The sequence below is a fragment of the Polypterus senegalus genome, chromosome 12 (genome assembly GCF_016835505.1).
Source record: "Polypterus senegalus isolate Bchr_013 chromosome 12, ASM1683550v1, whole genome shotgun sequence".
Lineage (NCBI taxonomy): Eukaryota > Metazoa > Chordata > Cladistia > Polypteriformes > Polypteridae > Polypterus > Polypterus senegalus.
Genome location: NC_053165.1, coordinates 26229458 through 26240941, shown reverse-complemented (window position 1 = coordinate 26240941; position 11484 = coordinate 26229458). Strand labels below are relative to the sequence as shown.

The window sequence follows — 11484 nt, the reverse complement described above, 5'->3', positions numbered from 1 at the left end:
AAACGCCGCCCAATCAATTTGACTGCATTTAGCTGGATTTGAGCAGACAGTATGTCTCTGAACACCTCAGAATTCATTCGGCTGCTTCTGTCCTCTGTCACATCATCAATAAACACTAGTGTCCCAATGCCACTGGCAGCCATCACACTGCCTTCACCATGTTTTATAGATGATGTGGTATGCTTTGGATAATGAGCTGTTCCACGCCTTCTCCATACTTTTTTCTTGCCATCATTCTGGTAGAGGTTGATCTTGGTTTCATCTGTCCAAAGAATGTTTTTCCAGAACTGTGCTGGCTTTTTAGATGTTCTTTAGCAAAGTCCAATCTAGCCTTTCTATTCTTGAGGCTTATGAGTGGCTTGCACCTTGCAGTGCACCCTCTGTATTTACTTTCATGCAGTCTTCTCTTTATGGTAGACTTGGATATCGATACACCAACCCCTGGAGAGTGTTGTTCACTTGGTTGGCTGTTGTGAAGGGGTTTCTCTTCACCATGGAAATGATTCTGCGATCATCCACCACTGTTGTCTTCCGTGGACGTCCAGGTCTTTTTGCGTTGCTGAGTTCACCAGTGCTTGCTTTCTTTCTCAGGATGTACCAAACTGTAGATTTTGCCACTCGTAATATTGTAGCAATTTCTCAGATGGGTTTTTTCTGTTTTCACAGCTTAAGGACGGCTTCTTTCACCTGCATGGAGAGCTCCTTTGACCGCATGTTGTCTGTTCACAGCAAAACCTTCACATGCAAGCACCACACCTCAGATCAACTCCAGGCCTTTTATCTGCTTAATTGATATGACATAACGACGGACTTGAACACACCTGCCCATGAAATAGCCTTTGAGTCAATTGTCCAATTACTTTTGAGCCCCTGAAATGAAGGGATTGTGTTAAAAAATACTTTAGTTGCCTCACATTTTTATGCAATCGTTTTGTTCAACCCACTGAATTAAAGCTGAAAGTCTGCACTTCAACTGCATCTGAGTTGTTTCATTTAAAATTCATTGTGGTAATGTACAGAACCAAAATTAGATAATAGTTGTCTCTGTCCAAATATTTATGGACCTAACTGTATGTAGAAGCCATGCCAGTCTGGGACTAGGGGCTAGTGATATGTGAAATGATTTGAGTAATAACTGAATTGGCAGTATATGTCAGTGTTTCACTTCACAAAAGATTTTGTGCTATAAATTATATTTGCCTTCCATTGAAATTTGTGGCATTAACACAAAAAGTAAAACATTTAGTTCCTGACCGGAAGCTTTTTCATGTATTAATTTCCATGTGTCTGTCTGGTATTTAGTATTTAAATAAAGATCTCTAGCAAAAGAAGAAATAAATCAATGAACATGTGCATATCCTCAACTAGGATGAGGCAGTCAGTGGGTGGCTTCCTATGAAGTGAGATTTTCCTGTGGAGAAAACACAATAAATGTGCACAGCGGTCCAGAATACTTGCAGAAGAAAACAACGATAAACACAGAAGTGTGAACGAGGCTCGAGCGAATGGAATTCCTTGTTTTCCAACCCCCCAAAAAATTTTTTAACACTCCCAAATATTTGTCTGTGCTTTGCAATTGAGGGGTATTTCTGAGAATGGGATTAAGAATTATGTGCATGTCTTGCTTGGACTGTGTAGCTTCAATCAGGATGTAGCCCTTGTGTAACCATTGCAGGCCAGCTTGGTGCAGGTGACAACTTTTTTGAATTCAAGTCAAATACCATTTGTAGCTGTCATATAGGTGTGCATTTACTAAACCTGTTAGTTACTAAAAAGTGACAAATGGAGCTGCAGGACTCTTGATTATTAAAACACTGGAGATTTGCATTCTGAGGATAACATTAGTGCGACTACGATTCCAGCAAAATATAGCCAACTCCTCGACTCCAATTCCAACTCCACAGCAGTGGTCTATACTGAAACACATTGGGACTGTGTCACAAAAATACATCTGGCTTTCTTACATCGCTTAATGTATTGAAAAGTATAGCGAATTATGGAGGCAGCTAGAGTCTGAATTAAAATGCATGGATAATCGTATCCTTATCAGCCTGCTGTATCCAATTATTGAACACCTCTGTCCTCCACACATTCTTGTCCTTTTGTTTCACTTAAACCGCTCCTGTTCTGTCACGTTGGCTCTCATTATGCAAACATTTATTTTTTAGGTGTGAGAAGAAATGTCCCAATGGTACATATGGTGAAAACTGCGGAAATGTCTGTAAAGACTGTTTTGATGGAGAATGCCATTTTGTCACTGGGGAATGTCACTGCAATCCTGGCTCTCATGGGACTCAGTAAGTATGGTTAACTAAGGGTGAACCACATACTCGAGGACTTGAGTGGAAATTAAGGGGGCGTGCATTTAAAAGTGAAGCCACTACTTAATGCAAAGAGTTGTGGGACTCTGGAACCAACTGGCCAAGACATGCAGTTGAAGTAGAAACCTCGATAGCCTTTAAGGAGAATCTGGATGAGCTAGATGGACAACTTAGCCATTAGCTAAACAAACGAGCTTAATGAACTGAATGGTCTCCTCTCATTTGTCAAATTTCTTATATTCTAGCTGGGAATAGATAGCAGAAAGAGATATTTTTCATGTGATTAAATAAAACATCTGCAAATCCCACTTTTGAAGGTTAGGGAATGACATCTAACCAAGCTTCTGTACCCAAGACACAGGTCTCAGTTTCTATTAAGCTGTCTCTTTTGCTCAACTTGGATTAGATTTGCCAATAAATGTGCCTTTTTAACCACTAAAAATGTCTGTTTGAATCACACAGTGTGTTTTCTTTTACACTCTTACAGCTGTAATATGAGTTGTCCAGCTGGTCAATATGGCGTCAACTGTGCCTTTTCTTGCTCTTGCCATGAGGATAACTGCGATCCTACCACGGGGACTTGTTACATGGGTAAGCCCTTTTCATTGCTATTATTTCTGAGAGGTACATGCTTACGGTGGGAAACTTCATGTGAGTGATCTTCAGATGGTAACTCCCAGTGAGATGATTCATATAAAACAATGCTATCCAAATTTGTGAGTGGTGACTTTTTAGTTTTTTCAGTGTAATAACTACAGTAGGTCAGCCAGAAATAGCATTTTTTGCGGTCAGATTCTTCTCGTAATCAGCCATTTATGTATTCATCTTCCTTCCTTTTACTTGTTTTGAGAGTTTTGACACTCCATTTGGGAGTTTGTAAGGTTGCAGATAGTGTGTCTTTCATTAGTTCTTTGCCCCGACTCGGCAGGAAAACAGATAACTTAATTTCGTGAGTAAACCAAAGTGACCACAACTCAGACGAGAGTCAAAAATCAAGGTCAAAGAACAGGCAGTGAGTCGAAACCAATGTGAGACAAGAAGAGTAAACACACAATAAGTCAAAATGGAAAAAGTAAAAATAAATAGATACATTATAAAAAATAAGTGAAATAAAAAAGAATTAGTAAAAAGTAATACATAAAAAATTATAAAAGATAAATAATAAGAGATAAATAAGTAATAAAACAATAAGTAACAATAATAATAAAGTAATAAGTCAAAAATGATAAAAGATAAGTAACAAGAGATAATAAGTAATAAAAATAATAATGAGTAATAATAATTATAAAAAAGTACTAAGTAATAAAGTTATAAAATTTAAAGTAATAAGTAAAAAAATTATAAAAAAAAATAAAAATAAATACATTATAAAAAAATAGGTAAAATAAAAAGAATTAGTAAAAAGTAATAAATAAAAATGTTTAAAAGATAAATAATAAGAGATAAATAAGTAATAAAAATAATAAGTAATTATAATAATAAAGTAATAAGTAATAAATTATAAAATTATAAGTAATAAGTAAAAATTATAAAAAGAAATAAAAATAAGTAAAAATAAATAAATACATTTTATCCACAGATCGGATAACGCTCAGAGCTTTTATGCAGATTAAGTCAAAATAAATAATAAGAGATAAATAACTAATAAAAATAATAAGTAACAATAATAATAATAATAAAGTAATAAGTAATAAATTACAAAATTATAAGTAATAAGTAAAAAATTTTAAAAAATAAATATAAAGAAGTAAAACTAAATAAATACATTTTATCCACAGATCGGATAACGCTCAGAGCTTTTATGCAGATTAAGTCAAGGTCATGGCCCCTGAGACCACAGCCCTAGAAACACGGGAAGTAACCATGACAACAGTACACAATATGACTTCTCTAGCTACAAAACGTCAATATTCAGCTTAAACCTTGACAGTTTTCACATATAGAGCTTATTTCCATCTATCCATTATTCATTCCGCTACATCCTAACTACAGGGTCACGGGGGTCCGCAGGAGTCAATCCCAGCCAACACAGGGCGCAAGGCAGGAAACAAACCCCGGGCTGAGCACCAGCCTACTGCAGGGCTAGAGCTTATTTAATTTGGTGACTTTCTTTCTACTGTCATCACCACCGTACGGTCAGCACTGCCTTTTGCTCCTGTACGTACGGTCGTTCCTGTGTTAGGAGCGGCTTTTGGAGGTTTTTACCTTTGATTAATTACTAGCGGGGTTTAGAGTTGCTCAGAAGTTCATTTCCTATCGAGCTGACGAAACCCTTTCTCGTTTTACAGTTTCTTTTTCTGATTTTTCTGGTTTCTCAACTCACGTTAGTATTTTTGACTTTGTTTCTCGTCACACAATTTGTCGTTGGTTACGGTGCATCTGATCTTCTGGTTAATATGACTCTTTTTGGCTTTTGACTTTGTCTTTACTACTGGTTACTTTTTCAACTACTTTTATTAGATTTTCACGTAGGACAACAGCATTCATATTGCATTTGTTTGCGTTCTGTTTTCACAAAAAAAAAACAACAGTGAATCTTATTTTTAAAATAATTGCTGTGCAGTCCAAGTACTATATCAACAAAAACCTTACATTTCTGACTGGAAATTCAAATGAGTATAACAAATTCAGATGGTAGTCGTATCACAAAGCATAGGTCGCAGTAAGACAAAAGCAGTTTTCTGTGCATTCCAAAATGCTTTGGATGGCACCAAAAAATGTCGATACTTATTCAATCTTGCGAAAGTGACGATTGAATTCAATTTGCAATTGCAAAACGTTAAACACACTAAAAAGAATTTTTGTGGAGGTGGAGAAAGAGAGGAAAACAGGGAGTAGTGCTTCCCAATGTCTCATTCAATCAGTCAGTTATCCTCCAACCCACTACTGTACTGTATATCCTAACACAGGGTCACGGGGGTCTGCTGGAGCCAATCCCAGCCAGCACAGGGCTCAAGACAGGAAACAAACCCTGGGCAGGGCGCCAGCCCACCGCAGTGTCTCATTCACCCTTACGTATTTACCTGTGTTTATTTTCGCAGAAGCAACCCAGTCAAATTAATTCTATTTATGCCTCTCATTCACCTTAAAGTGGAGAAGCGCAGTGCATTTTGTAAAATATTTTCCACGTAACGAAACACCAAAATGCACCATTGTGCGCATTACCCAGTTTTGTCGACAGGAGAAATTCACTTCACAAGAAGCACCATCACCAACACCGTAACCTAGCAGCCACCCTTGATTCATCCAGACATGCACTTTCCAAGTGCCACGGAGCTTTAAGTTTCTTTTATGCCTTTGGTACATCTTTAGGATTACGATGGCCAAGATTATCATCATAAATGGCAAAGTGGTGATCGTACTACTGGAACACATTTGGTAGCTCAACAAAATGTCTAAACTTGACAGAAAATAATTTAGATGACTTTTTTGTCACTAAACATCTTTGTTTTAATGCTAAGTGATAAGCAGATGGAAGAAGGATTACTGCATGTAAACATTTCCAGATAGGAACTAAATGGTGTCACGCATGCCCATCTGGGGACCACCTTCCTGACACTGGGGAGGTAAACAGTTTTATCCCATGAAGATAAGGTGTGTTGGTGTGAATATCTTCTCCTTCATCCTCGAGCCAAGAAAAGATGCCCAGGAAAGAAGCCTGACCCCGACCCCACCACCCAAAGAAAACCCTGCCCTTCCATTGTCAACCCTATTAAGGTGATGTCAGATAACCAACTGGCACTCACGAAGAACAAAGCTGCCCTTTTGACTCACGCTTTGTGGTCATTTCAGCAGGTTTCACTCCCTCTGCCCAATGAAATCTTACTACAGCGCTTTGTTAACCAATGGTGCAATCTCACAGTGGATCGTCCATGTTCATTTGATTTTGGCTTCAACTAGACTAATGACAGAGCGATGTGCTGTACATGTTTGACCTACACGTATGCCACCGTGAATGTGGTGCATTTTGTCAGCTGCTATCTGTTGAGGGTACCGTGTAATTTTCAAATTTCCTTTACCATTTGATTCATCCTCGCAATTCTTTGTGTGTTTTTGGGGGAATTGTTATTACATTTACTTATATCATCCATCCAGTATCCAACCTGCTATATCCTAACTATATTGTCACGGGGGTCTGCTGGAGCCAATCCCAGCCAACCCAGGGCGCAAGGCAGGAAACAAACTTTGGGCAGGGCGCCAGCCCACCACATACTTATATTATACTTATTAAATATCCATCTTGCAACAAATAAATTACTATCTATCTATCTATCTATCTATCTATCTATCTATCTATCTATCTATCTATCTATCTATCTATCTATCTATCTGTTATATAGTACCTTTCCTATCTATCTATCTATCTATCTATCTATCTATCTATCTGTTATATAGTACCTTTCCTATCTATCTATCTATCTATCTATCTATCTATCTATCTATCTATCTATCTATCTATCTATCTATCTATCTATCTATCTATCTATCTATTAAGATTTGCAGACCTATTCCTCGAAATCTTCTTCTCTGGTTCCTTTACTACTGAATGTTATTCATGTTCCTTTCTGCCAGACAGTTGTAGCTGATGGGGTGACATTTTCTGTCTAGTCAAACTCATGTTGTCATTTCGCTTGACTTTTCTTCCACATTTTCTAGTAGTCCGCTTTTCTCTTTTGCAGAAGCTAACCAGAGGATGGGTGTGATAGCAGCTGGAGCACTGGTGGCTTTCCTTCTCCTCCTCCTCCTCTCTCTGCTGTGCTGTTGCTGTGTCTGCCGCAATAAAGACAAAAACGAGTAAGTCTAATGGACGTCTGTTGGGCTACAGGGTATCGATTCAGCTCTGTGAAGTGAGCCTCAGGCCAAGACCACACTAATATGGATAATTTTGGAAACACATCTTGTTTTATTCATTTTGGCCTTCCAGTCCCACTGGAATGGCATTTCTGACCACAGAAGAAGTATTTTTTTGTAAAACTTATGTAAATTTGAACACACCGGGTCTCACTCAGTAGTGTGGCAGGGGAAATTGTAGCTTTTAGAAAGCCCTACCATATAATTGTCATGTGATCAGGCAGTAGTTTCAATCTTTATATACTATGTATATAAAATGTACATAAAATATACTATTTATATGCTAACTGACGGCTTTGTGATCTCATCAGTAACATCAGGATTGCTCTGTCCTAACATCTCTGCAGTAGCTAACACCTAGAAACAACTGAAAAATTCCCAAATATTTAGCAGGAAAAAACACACACACACTCTGGACGATACTTTCCAAGAAATTAGTAATTATACACTCAGTTGCAAAGTTTAAAGGCAGTTGCACTCCATTATCTGTCCAGACAAAGAAGTCCTTGTTTGTTTCTTCCTCATTCTTTCTGCGTTTCACTTTACTAAGAGTTTACTTCATAAACAAATGATGCACATGGCTGATAAAAGATTTACATGTTTTTGATGTTTCGGTGTCAGAAAATGATCGAAAAAACGATAGGGTGAATGGAAAACTTCTAAACGAAAATAGCGTTTTCAAATGTTAGTGTGGCCTAAGCCCCAGCCAGAGTGATGAGGTTATTGCGGACTTAATGTCATAAGAATATTGATTAAGACACTCAAGAACACGTGATGGAGGTCGTACTCCGTCATAATCAATAGGTAAAGGAGAGTGGCGCACACAGGGTTCTTTGCCATTTTATGTCGTGCTTGTATATAATAAATAAGACAGTCGTGATTTGTCTTTCACAGCTCTACGAGACATTAACAAATGAGTTATCAGGTGTTGCTGAATTGTAGAAGTATGTTATTAAGGATTTGTTAAATCCTTTATAAATGTTTAAAAACACAATCCCCTGCCACTACCTACCGACTGACTTATCCTAGTAGAGGATTCCGGTGATTTTTATTTTTCTCCTCTACAGATCTTCACTTAAATACTAAACTTCAGGCAGGCACATGTGAAATTAATGCATGAAAATACAGGGAGATTCTAATGGGCGGGGCTCCGAGTTATGATATGTTACTCACGTAATAATGAAACAAAATAAATACAGTGTATACTTCGATAGATGTGTAAATGATCCAATCACATTTGGTGTTGGAAATGGTCGCCTTCTTCTTGCAATCATGGATCGACATACGGCATTCCATATAGGCAAGCATTGTAGGGGTGATGGCAGCAATTACCTGTTCAGTGTTTCGCTGTAATTGTTCCAGTGTACGTGGCTTGTTCTTGTACACTTTTCCTTTCAGCACTCCCCAAATGAACAGATCTGGACCGGGGAGTGAGGTGGCTGTTGTCCATTTAAAATGACTCCATTGCTAAAAAAGATTCAATTTGTGCCATATTGTAAGCTGACATGTGACAGGTTGCCCCATCTTGCTGGAAATAAGCTTCACTGATCTCACGGTCATCCAGTTCATTCACAAATAAGTCTGAACACTTATCCAGGAGTACTGTGATCTTTATTTAATTAGCATCAACCTTTTAGCTCATCACTACACATGAATTATCATTTATAAGATGATCTATCAATCTGTCGAGTCTTGTAGAATGTGGTTATTGTGGCCAAGCAGGAGTAAGGATCAAGTCCAAACTAAATGCTGGGATACCCGCTAGGTATTAAATCCAGCAAACAAATTGCAAACAAAACAAACGTGCGATGACATTAAACAGCAGAAGTTGCGGGTCTGGCACTGAGGAGCTCTTTCTTCCATTCTGGATCAAAACCAAAGTGAGACGCCTCTTTCTGGGAATGCCCGGCTATATAGGACCGGGTTGAGGTCAGTTGCCTTTCCTGGGTGTATTCTCAGAGGAAGAAGGAGGTGATAATGTTGGTGACAACACCCACTCTCGATGAGCCTGGAAGGTGATCCTCCAGCACGCATGCGTGACACTATTTGTGACTAATTAGTGGAAGTTATTATAAAGTGTGACCACTTTTTTTGCACTTTACTCAGCTCTTTTAATCCTTTCAGGTTAAATGGTATATGGCCACCTGCAGCTCCTCAGAGATGTGGTATCCAACAGCTGTCGGGCTGTTTGCTTATTCCATAAAAACATCTGCATCGGATATCCATGTGTTGTCAATGTTAATTTTTTTTCTATTTATTTTGCACTGCAGCTCAGACAATGAAAGCTCTGGAAAAGGAAAGACCACTCGAAGACGATTTTGTGGCCGATTTAGCCGAATCAGCACCAAATTACCAAGAATTCCACTGAGGCGGCAAAAACTTCCAAAAGTTGTGGGTAAGTCTAGTCCTCTTTGTTATCATTTATGTTTATTCATTAAAGTCATTCTCTCAACTACTTATTCTTTTTTGAAACATTTAATGTACGTAGGAGCACTGGCTCCAGTGCCTATCCCAGAATTCTGGATGGCAACCAACATTTGACAGCAATGAAAAAATGATTAAACATAAATAGCAGAAGACTGAGGCACAGAAATGAGATTCACATTTAAATATAAATACAAACATATTTTCTAACAAGCAGAACATGCAGTGCTAATGTCTCAACATAAACAGCAGTTTGTCATCGGTAGCCATATCAGCTGCCTCACTAGGATGCCACTTTTATGTAAAAGCTCGCAAGCTCAGAGGCATCTTGTAAAATTTTAAACCTGGAAAGATCAGAGCTTTTAAAATTATAGCAGATCTTATTCAGTGTGCACCTGGAGGTCTTCCTTCCAGTTCTATCATTAATTGACCTAGCAAGAGATTTACCAGACCCTTTTCATTTTGCAAGCAAGCGGTGCAGTTCCCACCTCCTTATTTTATATGGACCACCACTACTTCAAAAGTCTGACGACTTAGAGAAGCCCTGTCTTATTCTGCCGAGATTATTTGGAAGCCACTGTTGTGTCCTCTCCAAAATGTAAAGTAAGTTCTTTGTCCTGCCACTTTGTTGTCCAGATGTTTGTTAGTCACTTGTGCTTAAGGAGTGACCAGAAACTGAGGAAATTTAGAGATCACACACATATCAAAATAATTCTTCACTATCCTCTACTTTTGCATAACTACTCAGTAACGGCTTTTTTGTAATTTGCAGCGAGAGAGGCCTCTCCAACTTTACTTGCACTAAGCCAGCCAGTGTACTTCAAGTGAAACAGTCCAGCATATGAAGAGTGATCAAAACGTTTTGAGTCTGGTCCGTAAAAGAGTAGTCTATGCTGTTTTATAAGTTCTGTAAAGATTAGCATCTGTCGGCTAAAATATGAGGGTAACGCAAAAAGAAAAAGCAATCTGAAAGTTATTCAGTAACTGCATTGGGAAAAAAGCTGACGCAATGCAACAAATTTGCAATGGCTTATGGGTAGTTCATACACACACAGCACAGCACTGCCATTATTCCGGTTGAAGCCAAGGTCAAATGAACATGGACGCTCTGCCATAAAATGGCACCATGGTTGAATAATGCACCGTAGTGAGATTTCTTTGGGCAGAGGGAGGGAGTGAAGCCTGCTGAAATTCCATACTGGTCCAGGATGGTGAAGCAGAGGAGGAGTTTAAAGTCAAAACGCTTGATTTACCAGTCAATCTACACCCCTGTCCTCACCTATGGTCATGACCTATGGGTAATGACTGACAGAACGAGACTGAGAGTACAAATGGCAATAATGAGGTGTCTTCAAAGGGCCACTGTGCTGACACTCCATGACAGGGTGAGAAGCTCAGCGAATCGGAAGAGCCAGGTAGTAGAGGACATGTCATAAATATTCTTCTCTCAGCATGTCCCATTGGGTGGAGTCCCTGCAGCAGACTCAGGACAACACTAGAGGGTTTTAGTCTCTTGACTGGCTTGGTAATATCTGAGAAGAACTCGAATCTGAGGTTGAGCTGAGGACGGGGAAGTTTGGGCGGACCTTCTTGGCCTGCTGCCACCATAACTCACCTGGAAAAGTGATCTCAGAAAATTAGATGGGATGAGATGAGATGTAGAAACCTGTTAAATTATTTTGTAAAAGAATTTGTTTTATTTATGGCTCTGGCTCACAGCAAGGAGTCATCTTTTTCTCTTCTGTACTTAATTAAATACTAGCTATGTTACACGTCAAAGATAGATAATACAAAAAATCAAAAAGTATTGGCTATCCCCTCATGTACCCTCTATGTTTTGCCTACACTTCCCTTCGGTATCCTCTAGTGTGCCTGTTCCTATCTCAAT

At 38.7% G+C, this 11484-nt stretch overlaps 1 protein-coding gene across 1 annotated transcript in view; it reads left to right on the top strand.

Annotated features, from left to right (window-relative positions):
• Window positions 1–11484, top strand: part of scarf2 (scavenger receptor class F, member 2) — an 86219-nt gene that overhangs the window by 56513 nt on the left and 18222 nt on the right. Inside the window, exons 6-9 of the mRNA XM_039770659.1 lie at window positions 2169–2297; window positions 2809–2912; window positions 7001–7115; window positions 9443–9567. Of these exons, the coding sequence (XP_039626593.1) occupies window positions 2169–2297; window positions 2809–2912; window positions 7001–7115; window positions 9443–9567 (473 nt within the window). The remainder of the gene's footprint in view (window positions 1–2168; window positions 2298–2808; window positions 2913–7000; window positions 7116–9442; window positions 9568–11484) is intronic.